At 39.7% G+C, this 21,366-nt stretch overlaps 1 protein-coding gene across 1 annotated transcript in view; it reads left to right on the top strand.

Moving 5' to 3' along the window:
• Window positions 1–20,714, top strand: part of MYLIP (myosin regulatory light chain interacting protein) — a 21,692-nt gene extending 978 nt beyond the window's left edge. The window contains exons 2-7 of the mRNA XM_021716658.1: window positions 916–1,106; window positions 13,387–13,572; window positions 15,115–15,312; window positions 15,781–15,945; window positions 16,869–17,289; window positions 19,131–20,714. Coding sequence (XP_021572333.1) covers window positions 916–1,106; window positions 13,387–13,572; window positions 15,115–15,312; window positions 15,781–15,945; window positions 16,869–17,289; window positions 19,131–19,220 — 1,251 coding nt within the window. The 3' untranslated portion in view covers window positions 19,221–20,714. The remainder of the gene's footprint in view (window positions 1–915; window positions 1,107–13,386; window positions 13,573–15,114; window positions 15,313–15,780; window positions 15,946–16,868; window positions 17,290–19,130) is intronic.
• The last annotated feature ends 652 nt before the right edge of the window (window positions 20,715–21,366 follow it).

Below are 21,366 nucleotides of genomic sequence, written 5' to 3' on the forward strand. Positions count from 1 at the left end.
CTGGGGTATCCAGCGCCGGGGGCGTCCGGCGCCGGGGTCTGCCCCCCAGCCCCCAACCCGGCACTTGTCCGAAAGCAGGCGGCCCGGCACACCTGCCGCAGGTGTCTTCGTGATGCCGCCTGTCGGGGCCCCGTGGCGCCTGGCAGCGCCATCCGCGTCCTAGGGTAGGGTGGCTCGAAGCAGTCCCGGGGCCCGGGGTTCCCTAGCAGACAAGCCCGGCCCTTGTCTCATGCTGCTTCTCAAGCTGCCTCTCAGAGGGACCAGGCACCTGCATCTCCGGCTTTGCGGGCGGCGAGAGGACGAGGTTTGGGTCACCTACTGCTTGGATGTCTTTAAGCATGTGTTCCCCTAAGAGTGCAGCAGAATAGTTCCAAATAGTGCATGGCCGGTATGGCAGACAGCAGATTGGATCCCAGGGAAACGCTGTGCCCTCGAACCCTCTAGACCTGAGATGTTTGGAAACCGCTTGTGAAGCTTAGCTGACACTTGTGGCGTGTTCCCTCAATGTGTTTGTTTTTTTAGAGTCCAGATGGTTAAAATTGTCCATATAATAAGCCGCCAAATCAGCCTTGCAGATTGTGCTGGTGGAGGGAATTCCGGTGATTGGAATAAGAAGGAAAATACCCCGTAGTTTCCTCTCCTCGACCTTTTTGGAAGGCATCTTTTGGGGACTGTTTTTTTTCCTCTAGTGCAATTGGTCATGTCCCAGATATTAAAGGAAACACGAGATTCCATACTAGAGCTCGCGGTTTAGGATCAATGGAGCCATAGAACTTTGTTTTTCCAGCTTGGATCAGGAATTGTAACACTGTTGAACTTTTTTAAAAAGTATGCAGCAGTCAGTCTCAGATGGAGCTGGTGTTTGCTTTGACATGAACAATTTGCTCATCCTTGCTGCATTCATTTTTATTTTAGGTGTGCAGGCGATTGGGAATCATAGAAGTTGATTATTTTGGACTGCAATTTACGGGTAGCAAAGGTGAAAGTTTATGGCTAAATCTGAGAAACCGGATCTCCCAGCAGATGGATGGGCTAGCTCCTTACCGGCTTAAACTGAGAGTCAAGTTCTTCGTGGAGCCTCATCTCATCTTACAGGAGCAGACTAGGTAAAGTGAGCTAAAATAAACCAATGTCAAATAGACCTTTGATTCCAATTAGAAGAGGGTGTTGCACCTCTCCAGAGATGTTTGCAGGCAAATGTGTTTTGAGACAGACAGAGTTCTTCATAATTTACATTTTCCAACGTACGACCCTTGTTTTGGGGGTGAAGAGGGAGCCGCATAGTTGGCCTTCGTGCATTTTCTGACTCTTTCTTTGGGGTTTTCTTGTCTTTGTAAACTTAATAGGAGAGCAGGGTTGAATTCTTTCAGACACTTGAGATAAATGCCAGCCTGCCCCCGCCCCCCCAAAAAAGGAAAGAAGGAAAAACCACCAGACCGGACTGGCTTCCTGATAGCAGCAATGTCTAATGCCCGCTAGTAACCTCCGCCTCAGCAGTGTTACTATAGGTCATTGTAGAGTGTTCTAACAGAAAGCAGGAAACAGTTCCTCTTGGGTTACTTAAACTTGGTCAACTTCTTCAGCCTAGTGTCAGATTACAGTGTATAGCAGAGAGCTCTGACTTCATGCCGAATTTTAAAAGTGTTTGAAGTTTTCTTGAAAACTTAGTAAAAGAATTCTTAAAGGCCACTGTAATTGAATTCCATCCCACAGATATATTACATGTGATCATTGAGTTTAAATTGAATTTATCTCTCTTTGTTGTAAAAAACTACCAGCAGTGGTAGGTAACTGAAGCATGTGGTCTAAATTTTCAAACAAAATGTGTTCCCCTCTGGACTGACTGTAATGTTTTTCTCAAAGATCAGCCAAACTAGGAAAGTGATATTTAATATTTATTGCTGAAATGCAAGAGACTTCAATATGTTAGTGGCATGTCAAAAAAGGAAAACAACTTGTTGTAAAGACAACAGCAAACTTTGGATCTAAATCCTAATGTTTTTCACAATCCTTTGAGTTAGAAATTTGCCATGCTTGTGAAAAACATGTGATTATGAAAATTTTGAGTAGCAATGAATGAACATTACCCTTTAAGATTTTTTAATACAAAAATGACATGTTAAATATAATTTATGCATGTCTTGGGCCATGCATAAATTATATTTAGCATGTCATTTTTTGTGTTGTTTACCAAAGGACTGATAGAAACACATTTTAAAATACTATTCATTGAAATCTCCACTTTGTTTTGTTATAGAGATTTAAAGGTAGAGACCAATGTTTAATTTTGTTTCTGAAGGAAGATGGTATATTGAATCCTAAGTGTTCCTGAAAGTGTCTTGCAATTTGTTTAAGTGATTGCATGCTTAAGGATGTTTTAGCTGTCTGTATTAATCAGAATAGACTTTTTTTTTTTAACTCAAAGCTAACAAGTAAAAGCTTTTACTTTGTACGTGATCATCATAACTTGAAGTGGAATAAGAAAAAATATGTCACAACATACTGGAATTTTCATTGTGTAGTCTTACTATGATTTTGCAATTATTTCAAGGCCTCTAGATGCAACCCACTATTGATGACACAAATTTACTTTTTAAATCTACAGAAGTTTGGAGGACAAAATACTTCATTTAAGCAATGGATACCGTGAAAATAGTATAATACATTTCTTTTATGAATGTATTCAAACCTTATAATTGACTACTTGGTGGTCTCCACCTGTGCTTTCCTGTAATTGGGTTAATAAGTATTATCAAGTCCATTTTATTCGTGCAAGAAATAGAGACATTTTATGAATTAAAACTTGAATAAAATTTCCTATCTTGGTTTTTTTCTTTATTGACTCAGTTGACTTTGACTCTTGAGATTCATAACTAATAGCACTCAAAAATTGTACATACCTGGTTCAACTAGGCAATTTTAATAGATTTTAATTCCTTTTTGAAATCATATTTAAAAGTTAGTGCAGTCTTAACTTTTAATCTGCTTTTAATGTATCAGTGACTTTTATTTATTTTTATGGAGCTGGCTGAAATATAGAACTTGAAGAAAATGCTATCTAAGGTTTAAATAGCATTCTGCTGTAATAACTACATAAAATGATTGTAAATTAGCATTTGTACCTTTTTAAATTAGAAACTTCGAAGTTATACTCCATCTAGTTTACACTTAGCATTGTTTTTATATGTATGATACTACAGAACAAAAATACTTATTTTTATAATGTAATGTTAGCAAAATAAAGCTAGTTGATAAACTTTTTAATGTCTATTTGCTGTAGAATGTTTATATAAAATGCCACGAATATATAGTAGATCTATTTATTTAGTATTAGCTTTGACAATCTAGTTATGAGAAGTGATTTTTTTTTTTTTTTTACTCTCTTCCATGTCAAGTCATGAGGAGGGTGCATGTAGTATACCAAAAGTGTCTAGACCAGGAGTATCCAACCTTTTGGCTTCCCTGGGCCACATGAAGTAAAGAGGCATTGTCTTGGTCCATGCATAAATTATATAATATAGTTAGTGTATATACATAGTAAGATTTCTTTTTTAATATTTTTTATTATAAAGTTTAGAAAAAGAGATACAAAAGTTGTGGAAAATTTAACCTTGTTCTTGTAAAACTTATCTATCAGTGTCTGTTTTGATAAAAGTGGTAATAATTTTTAGTGAGCTGTCAAGGTGCGTGTCAGAAGTGTTTGAATTTTGCTCTTCGTGTGCTTCGTAATTGAAAACAGCTACTCACCAGTGTATGTGCTGCCAAAAAGTGATGTCATGAATAAGGTGTGATTGTGAACTTCAAAAATGGAACTACGCATGGGCTCACGAAGGAAAAAAAAATGTGATGTTAAAAGACTTTGTGGGGCCACATCACTGGGTGTCCTGGGCCACATGTGACCTGTGGGCTATGAATTGGATGTGTCTGGTCTAGATGGTTTATTAAATGGTGCTGAATTATCCTAGCAGAGTTGCCCTCTGTGGACAATTAAAGTAGCCTGCCTGAATTAGGAGTCCCCTAACTGGAGGCAGTTACTGTAACATACAAGTTCACATCAGGTTAGGGAAGCCCTTGTGAGAATGATGGCAGGAAGGCATGTTTGTCTAGGAAAGCACTGCCAGGTATCAGGCAGGAGCCCTGTGTTATAATTTCAGCTCTGCCACCAACTACCAGCCATCAAGACTTCCAAGACTGAGTCCCACTCTCCATCCCACTTGAAAACCCCCAAAGAGATTGTTTCCAGATCACTCCTAACAATAACTTTTTTCTTTGCTTCCGTGTGCTCTTTGTAGTATTTTCCTTAGTGTTTTCCTAAATACATTTTTCTGATGACAGAAAAAACATATCCAGTGTCTACCCAGATTGATAGATTTGGTCTCATTTGGTCAGTTTTTAGATTTTGTTCATCTATCCAGATTATGTTTTTCTCTTGAATAGGGGCATCTAGAGTAAAGAGAGTCTTTTACTTTTCAGCTGGCATATATCAGATGGAGACAGCAGGTATTTTCAGCAGATGTTTGCCATGCTGTGGGTTAAACGAAAAATGAAACAAATTAATGTATTCTGGAATTAGATCTGAAATAATAATCATCTTGGAAATTCTTGCCTTTCAAAGGCTTTGAGTTATTCACAGCAATTCAGACCGGATTTTGTCAACATTTTCAAAACCAGAGATTAGAGAAGTATATGCTTCCTCTTCACAGTGGTAATTATACCATCCACTGCCAATAAAATCTTTAAATTTCTCCTAATTTAGCAATATTTTAGCAGAGCTCTGTGGTCTTTGCTAGGGGCAATCTTGCTTAAGACTCATCAACACCTGAATTCTTTTTCCCAGAAAACAACCCTAGTACAAGTACTTCATAAGGCCTGGACTAAGTGTTAATGGAAATACCGTATCCTGAATGTTAAATTTCATCAAGATTTCAGTGATGCAGACAGTGATGAGCTTGACTCATCGTCATCCCTTGTTAAATCCCTCCCAGATTTCCGACCTTCACTAAACCACCAGGAAGGCCTTCTCTAACCCTGTTTTAGAGACCAACTCTTTTACAACATCATGTGTCTTTCCTTTGTAGCCTTTAATCAGCTTATAGTACTACATTTACTTACGTGACAGTTTATTATCCGTCACTTTCGTAACCTAAATTCCATTAAACAGGGAGCTGATCAGCATTGTATTCCCAGAGTCTAACAAGTGCTTATTGCATAAATATGTGTTGAATCAATGAATTAAGAACTTTGAAATAAATAAAAATGGGATTACCTGATACAAATCATATACGTTTTCTTATGGAAATTGAAATTTTTTTTTAGTTTGCTTCTTTCAACTGAAAAGTGGAGAGTATCTAAAAGAAATCTCACCGTTACAAAGTTTTGTAGTTATTATTTTCTCTTAGAACTTATTTGGTGCTTGGCATTCTTTCACTTCCTTTCTTTTAGCTCCTCTACTCCATCTCAGATCATGTGTTTATTGTGGCTATTAGTTCTTATCTAAAATAAACTACCACTTGTCTGGACCATTTATGAAGTTCAGATTGTTTGCAAGTTGCAGCAACACTTTATCTAATTGCAAGCTATTTATAATACTAATCACTTATTAACTAGGTTTCTCCCTGTCTTCCAACAAAAATCACTTAGACGTGGAAATCTAGGAAAGATGGCATTGTTGAAACCTGCAGAGCAAATGCTACATGCAAACTATAGGCAGGTATTAAAAGATAATTTCACACTAATTCAACTGAATTAGATGGGCCCTAGCCAGTGCCTGTAAAAGTCATGTCCAAAGTCTTTCAATACTTAGCATTGGTAAAGATTGCTTACATAATTTACCTGTGTGATTCAGAGTGGGTAAGCTCTGTATAATGCTGTTGCAGATTGTTGATCTATTGTAAAAGTGTCATTTATGTTCTTCATATCAACTATATGTCTTAGAGTAAAATAATACTTTTTTTTTCATATTCAAACACAAAATAGGTCCTGGAAAGCAAAAAAGGTAAAAGCAGACATATACATTATTTCCAAAGGAAGTATTTATTGAATTTCTGATTTTCAGCTATCAAGTGTTTCTTTTGCTAAGAAAGTAGGATGTTTGTGTTATATGTATTTCAGCTGAGGAGCTCCCATCTGGGCATGTTCTGTCTCTTTTAGAATTTCTGATACATATATATTTGCATGAAGTATTTAAAGAACATTTTTTAAATGTCATTTAAAACAAAATCTGAGCATTTAGAAAGCACTTGGGGTCAAACTCAAGGCGACAAATGTTGAGCAGCTGCAAGGACACTGGATGTATTTGTTCTCTGAACGGTGTCCCACTGTAGCCTGGGCTCAGCCCTCTTCCACATCAGCAGCAGGACCTAGCAAGTAACTCAGGATGTGAAGGCAGTTAAAGAGATGATGAGGTCTGAAAGTGCCTGAGCTTTCCCTGCCTTGTGGAATAAATGCACTAAATAGTACTCCTGACTAGTCTAGGTTGTTGAGAAAGAGATTATAGTTAACACTTTTAGCCTACAGGGTTGCCTAGATTGGTGTTTGCCTACAACGGTAACCACTGTAAGTGAATAAGCACATTTTTTTAGAAGTGCAGATTTTCTGCTTTCAATTAATAGTGTTCTTCTGGTGTGGGTTGTGATCACTTTTGAAGTTGGGAATTTCCCCTGCCGCTGCTCTCCACATCTTTTAACTGCTTTAGAGCAGAAGGAGCACGCTTATCAGTGATTCCCATTTTGTACTTTGGGCTTTGAGAAGGATCTCCTAAAACCTAAACTGATACCTAACTTGGTAATTATCTGGTAATTATTTGGCTGTGACATGTTTCTCAGCTGCAAGCCCTCCAAGAAGTAGATAGGTATGGTGGTTCATTTCAGGTTTAACTATTCAGTTGATTTCTTTCTTTTATTTAGAAAATATAGTTTATTTAAAAGTAAATTTGAGAGAGAGAGAGAAAATTCTCCTCCCCAAGGTGGGGGAGGGGACCAAAGCTAGAAAGCATGGCAACAGCATAGCTCAAAGAGCACATGGCTACACCACTGTCTAGCAAGGCAATGGCCTCAGTTGATTTCTTGACCCTAGGGGATTTTGAACTAGCATTATTTTCTCAACTCTTAATTATGAAAATTTGCTAATATACCAAAAAGTTGAAGATTTTTTACAGTGACCATCCATATACTACCACCTAGATTCTACTGTTCATAGCTTACTATGCTTGCTTTTTTTTTTTTGAGTTGGAGTCTCACTTTGTCGCCCCAGCTAGAGTGCAGTGACACGCTCATGGCCACCCCAGCGTCAACCTGCTGGCAGTCCTCTGCCTCAGCCTTCCAAGCAGCCAGAACTATAGGCGCGTGCTACCACACCCAGCTAATTTTTTATTTTATTGTAGAGACAAGGTCTCATCAAGTTGCCGGGCTGGTCTCGAACCAGTCTCAGACAATCTGCTCCCCTAGGCCTCCCAAAGTGCTGGGATTATAGGCTGAGCCACCAAGCCCAACCTAGGCTTGCTTTATTACATATTTATCAGTCCTTCTACCCATCCATCAGTCTGTTTTTTTGAAGCATTTCAGAATAAGTTGTATGTAAGTACACTTCCTCCTAAATACTTCAGTATGCATCTCATTAACTAGAACTCAATATTTGCACAGTTTTTCTTTTGATGTAAAATTTATATATAATGAAATGCATAAATCCTAATTATACCATTTAATGAGCTTTGACAAATGGCTGTGCTTGTTAAAATAAAACTGCAATCAAGATCTGGAACATTAGCATCACTCCAGAAAGTTCCCTTGTGCCCTTCTACAGTCCATCACCGTCCTTCTCCCCCTCCCCACTCACCCTATTCCATACCACTGTCATCTTTTTCTCCATATTTAGTTAAGCCTGTTCAGCTTTTTTTTTTTTTTTTTTTGAGTTGGTGTCTCCATTGCCCAGGCTGGAGTGCAGTGACACACTCACGACCACCCTAGTGTCGACCTGCTGGGCTCCGGCGATCCTTCCACCTCAGCCTTTCTAGTACCCGGAACTTCAGGCGTGCACTACCACGCCCAGCTCATTTTTTAATTTATTTTAGAGACGAGGTCTTGCCAAATTGCCCAGGCTGGTCTCGAACATGTGGGCTCGGGCAATCCACTCACCCCGTCCTCCCAAAGTGCTGGGATTACAGGCTGAGCCACCAAGCCCAGCCACCTGTTCAACTTTATATACATGCAGTCATCAGTATGTATTTTTTTGTGTCTGGCTTTTTTTGTTCTTAACAAATTTTTTGCGATCCATCCATATTATTATATAATGAGTAGTTGGTTCCTTTTTATCACTGGATAGTATTCCTTTGAATTAATATACTACTTTTTGTTTTTCAATACTCCTATTGATGAACACCTGTTTTCCAGCTATTATGAATAAAACTGCTGTGAACATTATAGTACAAGTCTTTTTTTTTTTATAGACATAAGTTTCCATTTCTCTTGAGTAAATACCTGAGAATGGAACCACTGGGTCATAGAGTAGGTAATTGTTTAATTTTATAAGAAACTGCCAGACGTCCTTTCAAAGCTATTATGCTATTCTGTACTCTCATCAAACATGTAAGCGAGTCCAATTCCTCCACACCCTTGCTGGCCTTCTAGTGGGTGTGTAGTATAGAATGTTGTGGTTTTAACTTGCATTTCTCTGACATTTAATGTTAAACACTTTTTCATGTGCTTATTGGCCTTCCACTGACTTCTTGTGTCTATTCATTTACCAACTTTTATTGTTTGCCTTTTCTTTTCAGTCGTAGAAATTCTTTATATATCCTAGATACCAGTCCTTTGTCAAATGTATTCTGTAAATATGCTTCCTCCTGTGGCTTGACTACTTCTCTGATGCATTTTGTAAGTAGAAGTTTTTAATTTGGTGAAGCCTAATTTATCCATTTTTTTTCTTTTTTGGTTTTTTTGCTGACTGCATCCTGAGAAATCTTGGATATACCCAATCATGGAGATACTCTTGTGTTTACTTTTTAAGGCATTATGGTTTTAGCTTTTACATTTAGGCCTATGATCCATCTTGAACTGATTTTGTTTTACTGGAATCTAAGACACAAAACAGAAAACTCTTAGAGCAATTCTATTTTGATTTGATAGTTTTAAAATAAAGCTTGGCAGTCAGAGTTTGATTCAAAATAAACTGATGTGGTTTAGTGACTCATTTGGGCTGAAGCTGGCTTACTGATGATCACAGTGGGTGTCTGACGAGTTGAGGGACAAACCAGCCATTACTCCCCGTAGTCAGGGTCAGTCATGCCTTTCTGGGAGAAATACAGCTCAATTATTGGTAATTAAGAGTTTTTAAAAATAACTACTTAGCCATTTTAAAGGTGTTGCAGGTTAGTTACTTAAATCTTGAGTTTAATAGTGAACCTGGATATAGTTGTTTTACCATTGTCATGAAAAGCTCTTCAAAATGGTATAACTGGTAAGATAACTGGAGGGCAATACCTGAGAGTAACTCTCCATGACGACTAGTTCAGCCACTCCCTATTGGCTTGCAGAAAGTCTGTTTGATTATAGATGATTGCTTTATGAAACAAGCCTGTATTTAGAGGAGAGTTCTCTGATTGCAACTCTTAAAAGATAGATGATCCAACTTCATTCTTTAACACTATAAAAAGGAATTAATTTTTAAAAGGAAATTTGAAGTACTTTGAAACAAACACTATATTAAGAATATTAGTTTTTTTTCTTTAATATTAAAATTTGGCATGTCTTTTACCCAATTTTTAAAAATCTTCCCATAATGCTGCAGTGTGAATTCATTTGTACCCCAGATACCAGGGCATGAGTTAGCCAGAATGTTTCACCTTGGACCCCAAAATGTGATCTATATATTGAAAATACTGATTTTCTTAGTGACTGGGTAAAACTTAAAGAAAAATCATGAATTTCGAGGTCTAACCCCAAAAATGTTTAGAAAATGCAGATTGAGCTCATGCCTATAGGATGTATTCACAATACATCCAAATTTTTTTTCCAAAAAGCTTTCTTTCTGTTTGTGATTCTGGATTGTAGTGTATATTGAATTAGATGCCATCCACTTTTGATCTTTAGTAAAAAAAAGAATTCACTGTAGGCACAGCTTCTTTGGCTATATCTGCTTGTTTTGATAATATTGGTAACCTTTCACTTACTTTACAAAAGAAGCAGGGGTCAAAATCCAGGAGCCAGACAATTTCAGTCCAGATGGTAAAAGGGGAAAATGATAGGAGAAAATATTTGATTCAAAACCATCCATAAATATTGGGCCACCACTGAATTCCTTGTTGGAAATGTGTCTCTGAACTCCACCATCCTCTCTCTGAATCGAGCATATTGGAGTCCACTGATAGCTCATCATAACTAGTGGCCTTGGCTACCAGTACTCCTTTGTGCTGTTCTCCCCAAGAGCATAAACTTGACACCCAAAAGCCAGCTTGTGGCTAGAGATATTTTGATAGGATATGTCCCCTCACTCTAAAAGGCTGTAAGTTCCATCCATAAAGGAACTATCAGACATGTTCACCCTATAACCCCAGCTTAGGGCTGGCACAACGAAGAGGCTGCTTTATGGCCATCAAACTGCAAAATGCGGGAAGGGCCTCTCAGAAAGTTGATGTAAACAGTAAGGAAGAGGATTTTTCATGCTTACTGGGTACTGTCTGTAGCCTGGCCTAGAATGTGGAGTATGTGGAAAAGGTCAGTCATCCCACTACTGACCTTTTTGTAAATTCTGACCCACATGCTGAGAGAGGATCAGCATCACTCTCAGACTTCTGCCCACCTGTTTACATTTTATTACTGCTGCTTTGCCTTTGGTTTTAGCAGCTGTCTCTCCAGAAGCTAACATGGATAGCTTGGAAAAAATTGAATCTATTTCAAAACTTTTATTTTGCAGGCCATACTTACTGTTTAATAAAGCAGGAACTAGTCTGTAACTTTGTACTTGGAAAATAAGTTAAAAGAAACTTTTACATAAGCAGTAATGAAATTGAGACGACTAGGTTTGTGGCAGTATATCCTTAAAATCCTTCAGCACATAATTTCTTCTTTAATATAAGCCTAGATTCAGATTTTAGTTTTCTGACAACACACTACCTGATTGACTACAGAGACGTAGGTCTGTTCACCAAGATGAAGTTAACCAAATGTCCATCTTTTTAGTTTTTTGAGGCCTGAAGCAGTGTTGCTACACCACGGCTTTCTGAGAATACTAGCTCCCCATCCTCAGATGGCTATTTTAAAACAAGTTATTTTTGTGATGATTTCTTTGCCCCATTGGGGGATCCCTTCTCAGTTTAGCAGTATGTCAGAAATACTTTAAAGACAGCAGATGTTTGGGTTAATAAAAACCATGTTTATCTTCTTTCAGGCTATTACACATTCTTACTGTGATTTCTTTATAGGGGCCTTGAATAAAGAAAAATTGCAGTATTTGGCAGAGTTTGATAATTTTAAATATTTATTTATCATTATAGAAGGCACAAAACATTGAATTTAAACATTTCTTATTTCAATAAAATATGACTCTTGTCAGCTTGGCACTTTGAGACTCAATGTAGCCCCTGTTATATATTTTTTGTTTATTTTTGAGTCAGAGTCCTGTCACCCAGGCTGGAATGCAGTGGCATGGTGAAGCCTCGACCTGCTGGGCTCAGGTGATCCTTCAGCCTCAGCCTTCCAAGTAGCTGGGACTACACCCATGCACCACTACACCCGGCTAATTTTTTTTGTTTATTATAGAGATGAAATCTCACCATGTTGGCCAGGCTAGTCTCGAACCCCTGGACTCAGGGAGTCCTCTCACCTCTGTCTCCCAAAGTGCTGGGATTACAACCACGAGCCACGAGGAGTTTCTAAACGTGACACACTTTTTAGTAAGTGTAGGGTATAGTATTGTATTCTGTTAGGAAAGACTCAGACAGAATGAAACTAATGTTGGAATATAAATTAATTGCAGATAATATGCAGTTTTACATACATTTATGGAGCTTTCTGATGTTCATGGAACTGAAGAAATCAGCTTCCATGTAACAGTTATACATGTTATGTCCAATACTATTATAGAGGACTAGAAGGTTTGCATGTGATGCAGACTCAAGGATATTCAAGCAAAGGGGCAGAAAGAATGGCCATTAGGACAGAGGGAGCTGGAAGACCAGAGACACAAAGGCATGAGCATGCTTCCTAGATTTTCCAGGGAGCAGAATTGTTCCTCTCCTGGAGCATGGCAGCTGGAGGGAATGTCAGGAGATGTGACTGATGGAAAGTGGGGGCCAGATGGTGGAGAACCCTCGGATCCTTGCTAACAACCTGCTTCCTTGGCAAACGCTGGGAATCCCTTGAAAGATTTTGAGCCAAGAAATGACAAGTTTGTACTAGAAGCCAACAGCTTGGAAGGTGAACCGCAGGTACAGAGTCTAAAGGAAGAGAGCAGCTCAGAGAATAGTGTAAATTCTTGCTGCTAGTCGTACTGAGGAGATACAAATAAGAAGAGAGGCACTGGATTTAAAGTGTTTTCAGAGGCGAGAAAGTAGATGCAATAGGATGAAGGGTCAAAAGTGAGTCTACAGTTCCCATTGGGAAAATAAGTGGATTTGGAAAACAAGACACTGAGTTTTGTTTTGAATGAGCTGAAGTTGCAGTTTGAAAGAATATCAGGTGGTGAAGTCTCTAGGGGGTATCTGAGTGTGATTCTTAGGAGTGAAGCTGTCGCTGATACTAGAGATTTGGGGGACTTATTTTTTTTTTGAGTTGGAATCTCACCCCGTCATCCAGGCTGGAGTGCAGTGACATGCTCACGACCACCGAAGCCTCGACCTGCTGAGCTCCAGCGATCTTTCTGCCTCAGCCTTCCAAGTAGCCGGAACTGCAGGCATGTGCTACCATGCCTGGCTAATTTTTTATTTATTGTAGAAACAAGGTCTCGCCAAGTTGCCCAGGCTGGTCTTGAACCCATGGGCTTAGGCAGTCCACTAACCTCAGCCTCCCAAAGTGCTGGAATTAGAGTTCCTTAAGATTATATCAGGATCTATGTTGAGGTAAAATTTTTACTGATTAGGATAAGTTATTTTAAAACATGAGAATGCAGAAACTTGTGTATAATTATTTAATATTTTGTATCCTTAATGTTACTAAACCTTAATTAGGTTTGTTTGGGTCATAATTTTTATTCCAGAGAAACCTACTCCTTATTCTTATTTTGTCTTAATACTAATAACAAAAAAAGGATTCTTTAATGTTAAGCATTTTGGGTGTGACTTTTAAAATTGCTCTGCTTTTCTTACTTCAAAGTGACTGTGAAGTTGCTGAGCAGGCTGCGTTTGAGGTTTGAAGCTATCCACAAGCATAACCTCATTCTCTCCTTGCTTTGCAGGCATATCTTCTTCTTGCACATTAAGGAGGCCCTCTTGGCTGGCCATCTCCTGTGTTCCCCAGAGCAGGCAGTGGAACTCAGCGCCCTCCTGGCTCAGACCAAATTTGGAGACTACAACCAGAACACTGCCAAATATAGCTATGAGGAGCTGTGTGCCAAGGAGCTCACCTGTGCCGCCTTGAACAGGTGAGATTGCGGTCAGGGTTACGTTTATATTGATAGAACTATGATATGTATAAGTGTTTCCAGAAGAAAACAAATTTCTGGTACATACAATTTGTGAGGTTAAGAGTGGGCTAACCAGTTATTTTTAAAAGATTCATTAGCTTTTTATTTGAGAAACTTGTAAAACATAGTCCGTGTAAATAAATATCCTTATATGAAATGCTGTGTAACAAGGATTTTTAAAGTCTCTGACCTTTTAAGAATACAGGTCTTCTAAAATAAAACGTCTATTATTATATATTGATGTTTTCTTCATCCCAACAAGAATTAAATCAAGAGGTCTGGCCAGGTGTAGTGGCTCAAGCCTGTAGTCCCAGCACTTTGGGAGGCCGAGGTGAGGGGATTGCCTGAGCCCATGGGTTTAAGAACAGCCTGGGCAACTTGGTGAGACCTCATCTCTACGATAAAACAAAAAATTAACCAGGCGTGGTAGCGTGCACCTATAGTTCTGGCTACTTGGAAGGCTGAGGCAGAAGGATTGCCTGAGCCCAGTAGGTCAACACTGGGGTGGCCATGAGCATATCACTGCACTCCAACCTGGGTGACAGAGTGAGACTCCAACTACAAAAAAAAAAAAAAAAAAAATCAAGAGGCCTAACATAGGTATCTTAGTTATCTATTCCTGCATAACAAGTTACCCTAAAACTTAATGGCTTAAAACATCATATCACAGTTCTATAGGTCAGGTATTAGACCATGGCTTAGCTGGGTCCTCTGGCCCATGAGACTTTAGTCAAGCTGTTAGTGGAGCTAAGTCTCATCTGAAGGCTCAACTGAGGAAAGGATCTACTTCCAAGTTGACTTGTGGTTTGTTGGCCAGCCCTCTGTTCTTGCCACATGGGCCTCAGGGCTGTTTCACAATGGGGTAGCTGGCTTCCCCTAGGGGACTGATCAAGTCAAAGCAAGAGAAAACACCCCAAATGAAGGTCATAGTCTTTTTATAACTTAATCTCAGAAGTGAGTAGCAACCTTGACTTCTGCCATATTCTGTTTATTAGAAGCAAGTCATCAGTTCAGCCCACACTCAAGGGAAAGAAATTACACAAGGACATGAGTACCAAGAGGCAGGGTCATCAAGGACCATATTAGAGGTTGTCTTCCACAATAGGGAAAATAAATCCTATATTTTCTTAGTTGTAAGTGATCTAATCAATTCCTTATAATATTACATCATAATAAAACTTATAAAGTATATGTAGACAAATGCATGAGAAGTTCCAACATATAAATTTGTCATATATATATTTTAGAGATTTTCATAATTCTTTAAATTCATCCCCAACGTGTTTTCTACTGAATATTTATTAGTCAAAATCTTGAGCAGTGTCTTAGAAGTTTTTATAATAAGTTCGTTAAATAAATGAAACATCAACAATATATGGCTTTAAGTTGTGATTCATAAATGATGGTATAATTGGCTAGTGAAAATTATATAGATTTATCTCTAAAAACTGTATAAGTTAATCTCTCTATCTCATTCTCTGCCCTTTTGGTGTCCTACAGCATTGTTGCAAAGCATAAGGAGTTAGAAGGGACCAGCCAGGCTTCAGCTGAATACCAGGTTTTGCAGATTGTGTCAGCGATGGAAAACTATGGCATAGAATGGCATTCTGTGAGGGACAGCGAAGGGCAAAAACTCCTCATTGGGGTTGGACCTGAAGGAATCTCAATTTGTAAAGATGACTTTAGCCCAATTAATAGGTAAGCCAAGGCTTACGTTTTGTTTACCTAAGCATGTGTATACACCTATGGTACTCAACATGAAAATAGAAAATGGAGAGGGAGACAGTCCTCTCTTAGGAATAAAAGGTTTCATTTTATGTTTATTAACTTTATTCATTTAATTATTTTTAAAATGCCCATCTAAGTATACAGTGTGACAGAGTTGATCTTTTTCAAATAAGTCATTCACTGCCATGAAAGTCTTGTTTTTACCACTACACACACATGTGCACACCCCCAAAGCTTGTCCCACACTCTTCTTCACATATACACCACTGCTTTTCAGCATGCCTGTGTAACTAGGGAGCATCGTGGTGATAGGATAGCCCCAGATGAGGTGTCTGCTTTTTCTGCTGGGTCATAAGCTAACGGGAATCCTACAAAGGTACATGTATTGTGACAAATCGCTCTTTCTGGGCTAGCTCACCTTTCTCTTCCATGTTTTAGGATAGCTTATCCTGTGGTGCAGATGGCCACCCAATCAGGAAAGAATGTATACTTGACGGTCACCAAGGAGTCTGGGAACAGCATCGTGCTTTTGTTTAAAATGATCAGCACCAGGGCGGCCAGTGGCCTCTACCGAGCAATAACTGAAACGCATGCTTTCTACAGGCACGTATTATTATTTACTTGATAACCTCAGCATTGCAACCCTGAGAGTTTAGATGACAACAAGATTTCCACAGTTTCTTGTATTGTGTTAGTGAGTCTAGTACCGAATTTAAGAAATGGACTGCTTTTGAACATTTTGTCTCTGCAGTAGCAGTGGAGCCCTTATCAACACACTCCTGTGCTACCCACAGAAAGTACATGTGTGTGAGCTACACAAACACATTCCCCTGCTTATCTCTTACCGTATTTTCTTTTACCACTGCCTCCCCTGAAAGATAACCCTGAGTGGTTGGGCCTTGGAGGGGTCCACTGCTGCATGCCCCTTTTCAGCAGAAAGATGACATAGGTCATCTTTTCTTTCTGGCAGAGCTACTATCCTGAATCCTTACTGCATATGAGAATGATTTTATAGGAATAAATCAGGATTTTTTAAAAATAACATTACTGATTCCCTCATTCCAGAGGCTACTTTAAGCCAAGTTGTGATTGGACTCGAATATTTGGAAAATTAAAGTTAAGAAATTTATTTGGAAGGCAACTTTACATTTTTTTAATGTTAAAATAGATAAATTGTGGAAACAAGATGGAAAATTGAAAGATATTTTTAACACAAAAGCCAAGACTTCAAAGAAAAATGTCCTCCTTCTTCCGTAAGCTGATTTGGATGCTGCAGCTCACAGCCTGGAGGAGGAGGTGCATGCTCACCATCCTCCATTCATACAGCTGCTTCATCCGAGATACTTTGGAGACACTGAAGGTGGAATCATTGAGCTCTTTACACACGTAAAACTGAAAGAATTTATTTTCACATATGCAGACAAGAATATTAAATGTCTGATGATGTGACTATTCTTACTGACATCAGTGAACTATAGAGCTGCCTAGGCTCGGTGTTAAAGTAGATGCTCAATCTTGCCTTGCAGGTGTGACACAGTGACCAGCGCGGTCATGATGCAGTATAGTCGTGACTTGAAAGGCCACCTGGCATCTCTGTTTCTGAATGAAAACATTAACCTTGGCAAGAAGTATGTCTTCGATATTAAAAGAACATCAAAGGAGGTGTATGACCATGCAAGGAGGGCTCTGTACAATGCCGGCGTTGTGGACCTTGTTTCGAGAAGCGACCAGAGCCCTCCAAACTCGCCTCTGAAGTCCTCAGAAAGCAGCATGAACTGCAGCAGCTGTGAGGGCCTCAGCTGCCAGCAGACCCGGGCACTGCAGGAGAAGCTGCGCAAGCTGAAGGAAGCCATGCTGTGCATGGTGTGCTGCGAGAAGGAGATCAACTCCACCTTCTGCCCCTGCGGCCACACTGTGTGCTGTGAGAGCTGTGCTGCCCAGCTGCAGGTAGGGGTGGCAGCTGGCCTGCTTTTGCCTGCAGGCTCCCTGTGCCTCCACCTAACAGTGAGTGGAGGCCAGGTACTGGCTCAGTGGGGGATTCCCATCTTCACCTGGAAAGGGTCTTTGTATTTTGTGACTTTAAAAGTATTGCTCTTTGAAAACATTTTGAATTAGCATACTATTTGCAATAGCATAATTGCTCTAAATCATAGGCTGCTTTCAAGTTCTGGAAATGAGGCTCAGATTCAGAGGGTAACACATCTGAACCGGGGACTGGAATGCAGACATCCTGAGGTCTGATCCAAGACTTCCCCTTACATTTCGTGTTGCCTTCCATTTTCTGACACTTGTGAGGGTGGTCTTTATTACTTAAAATACTACAGAAGCATACTTCTCAATTATCCACTGGGTGGGTTGTATACTCTATGATTATTTGTGATTAATTTCCCCTTTTTGCTGCATATGCCTGAAGGGGGATTTTTTTTTGTTTGTTTTTGTTTGTTTTAGTTGGAGTCTCACTCTGTCACCCAGGCTAGAGTGCAGTGGCACACTCACAGCCACCGCAGCCTCAACCTGCTGGGCAACTTGGCGAGACCTCGTCTCTACAATAAACCAAAAACTAGCCGGGCGTGGTTAGCGTGCGCCTTTAATTCCAGCTACTCGGAAGGCTGAGGTGGAAGGATCGCCAGAGCCTAGCAGGTTGAGGCTGCAGTGCCCAGGAGTGGCCACTGCACTCCAGTCTGGGAGACCGAGTGAGATTCCAACTCAAAAAAAAAAAAAATTATTTTCTCTAGTTATTTCCTGTAGTTATTTGTATTTTCTATAGTTGCCCAGGCTGGCCTCAAACCCCTGGGCTCAGACAGTCCTCTCACCTCAGCCTCCCAAAGTGCTGGGATTACAGACATGAGCCGCTGCACCCAGCTGGATTGGCTGTTTTATTAGCAGGTCAATCTCATTTTAATATTAACATAAAAAGTAAAAATAACTCACATAATTTGTTCTCCTTTACTTGCATTCTTGCATGAAGAGGAACTTTACATTTCCTCTTAAAATAATTTTTTCAATTAAATTTCATTTTTCAGAAGTGTTTGCGAAATGTCATTATGGTCTTATGTAAAATTAGCCCTAAATAACACCTAGTCCTTCAGAAGCTGCTGATTTCAGAGCTAATTTCAGGCTAGATAATGAGCCCTGATAATGAGCCCTCAAGATACCTTTGCCCTTAGAATAGACCATGCTACTACCATGAGTTATTTCCCCAAGAGCTGTCATGGACTTGTCTTTTTCTGCCCACATATATGACCAACATATTGTGATCCTCATGCCTGTCTATCCCCTGGGGGCTCAGGGCACATGCTTGCTGAGAAACCAGGCCAGGAATGTAGAACTGTCCTCTGAGTCTGTGAACAGAGCCATGCTCCCTGGCCATAGAGCATCAGCCCGGTAATGTTGACCTGAGTTAATCAGCTGAGCTAAGAACACACAATTTCAGGAAGAGTCTCCTGCATCACTGCCTGGGGTGTTATAATCTACACACGTAGAGACCACATTTTGCACAAAGAAGTCTTTAGTAATTGCTTAATGTGCCTTCTTTTGCGTTTGGGTAAAAACCTAATTAATTTCCTTCAGTGTATACTTTTTCATAATATTTATTTTTAAGCCCTTGTAAAGTATAAACTTTCAAACTCATGAGAAGGCAAAGCTCTATACCAATGAAAAGCCAGAAATCACTGTGATTACAACTTATGTAGAAAAGCAGCAGCTCTAGGGACTGAGGGTGGGCGCAGGAGACACAAGCCCCCCTGAGGCTTTCATTCTAACAAGCACTGTTGGCTTCTCTTTTGCAGTCATGTCCAGTCTGCAGGTCACATGTGGAGCACGTCCAGCATGTCTATCTGCCAACCCACACCAGTCTTCTCAATCTAACTGTAATCTAATCTTCTGTGCATTTATTGGACCTGCCATGTTTCCATGAACTGCACTATTATAAACTATAAAAATTATAGATTGTGGAGAAGATAAGTACTCCAACACCCATCTGCCATGCAACGCTTATAATAAAGGAAGAAAAATCAGAACACAACTAGTCCTCACTGCAAAAACATATCCATGCATAGAATCAGCAACTCCAGTGGTGGGGACCAGGAAGAGCTCTGGGACACAGATACATTCCTAAGACTGTTTTGTTTTGTTTTGTTTTGTTTTGTTTTGTTTTGTTTTGTTTTGTTAATGATCAAGTAAAGGAATAGGTTAAATATTTGATGTCAGTTAAGTGGCAACATAGCCAAAAAATGGATACCTTTTAGGAAATGATATTGTAAGTCTCCTTAATGTATCCCGAGGTAAGTTTCCTACCTGCAGCAGATTTTGTAAAAATTAGTTTTAAGAATTTACTTGGTTCTTTTTGTATGGTCATGGAGCTCCGAACATTTTTAATAGGAAAATTTTTCTCAAGTAATAGTCGTCATTTGATGTCATTTCTGTTTGTATAACTTGTTCAAGGATGATTGGAGGGCAAATAGGTTTAAAAATCAACTCTGTGGCTTTTAAAAAGTTGACAACAATGTTGTGAGATTTAAACTAGTCCGGCTAGTGGAAAGCAGATCACTCAATGTGGGTGGCTTCCTATCCCTTGTCACTCCCCCACCCCCTACCCCTCAAGCCTTTTGGTTCTAAGACTGCTGTGGAGTAGTCAAGCACTCCTCGGGCCTCTTGATGGAATATTTTATTTCTGATTGAAAAGGGAGATGGGAAGGAAAAGCAGAGTTTGCTGAGAGATGGGGGTCTTGTGGTATACAAAGGAGGGTGGCTCGTCACTTCTCCCAAGCACTCGACTGCAGCTTCACTGCTTGGTGTTGCTTTGCTTGAACTCTCAAGCCTTTTACAGCCTTATCGTAGATATCTAGATATTATATCCTTTTTTGTGTTGGGGGAGTGTTTTTTGTTTTGGGTTTTTTTTAAGTAAATGCTCAAGTATTAACTTTGGGTTGTCCTCTCTGTATGTTTCCGAGGGATTTTGGTTCTTTTTGTTTCTATATTAAACATGTTTTCTACTCCCACTTGGGCATTTTGGAAGCTGGTCAGCTAGCAGGTTTTCTGGGATGTTGGAAACCTAGATGACCTTATCGGGTGCAATACTAGCTAAGGTAAAGCTAGAAACCTACACTGTCACTTTACTGAGATTTCGAGTATACTTTTCATATTGCCTTAATGTAGCAGTAATGTGTTTATGCATTTGTTTCTTTGCACAGACATTTTGTCAAATATTAAAACTCTACTTTTTTATGGCACATATTAGCATATAAGCCTTTATTCCAAGAGGTATTTATTTTTTCACTTGTAAAAAAATAATGTTTCCACATAGAGAACTCTGTTATATCCTAGAGGACCTCTGTCTTTTATATTCCAGATAATAAAGACTTTAAAGCAAACATGGTTGTGTATATTGTCATAGTTATTGTCATTTAAGCCTGTTTTATTCATTTAAAAGAAATGAGCTGACCGGGCACAGTGGCTCATGCCTGTAATCCTAGCACTTTGGGAGGCCAAGGTGAGATGATTTGTTTGAACTGAAGTGTTCGAGACCAGCCTGAGCAAAACAGTGAGACCTTGTCTCTAAAAAAAATAAAATAATTAGCCAAGTGTGGTAGTGCACTTCTGTGGTCCCAGCTGCTCGGGAGGCGGAGATAGGAGATCACATGAGTCCAGGAAGTCCAGTTTGCAATGAGCTAGGATTGTTCCACTGTACTCCAGTCTGAGTAATGGAGTGAGACCCTGTCTCTTACACACACACACACACACACACACACACACACACACACACACACACACAAACTGCCAGGCATGGTGACTCACATCTGTAATCCCAGCACTTTGGGAGATGGAGGAGAGAGGATTGCCTGAGTCCAAGGGTTCGAGACCAACCTGGGTGACTTGGCAAGACCTCATCTCTAAAATAAAAACAATTAGCCAGGCATGGTAATGCATGCCTGTAGTCCCAGCTACTCAGGAGACTGAGGCAGAAAGATTGCCTGAGCCCAGCAGTTCTAGACTGTGGTGGCCATGAGCATGCCACTGCACTCC

The sequence above is a fragment of the Carlito syrichta genome, unplaced genomic scaffold (genome assembly GCF_000164805.1).
Source record: "Carlito syrichta isolate Samal-C Ts95f unplaced genomic scaffold, Tarsius_syrichta-2.0.1 Scaffold308857, whole genome shotgun sequence".
NCBI classification, from domain to species: Eukaryota; Metazoa; Chordata; class Mammalia; order Primates; family Tarsiidae; genus Carlito; species Carlito syrichta.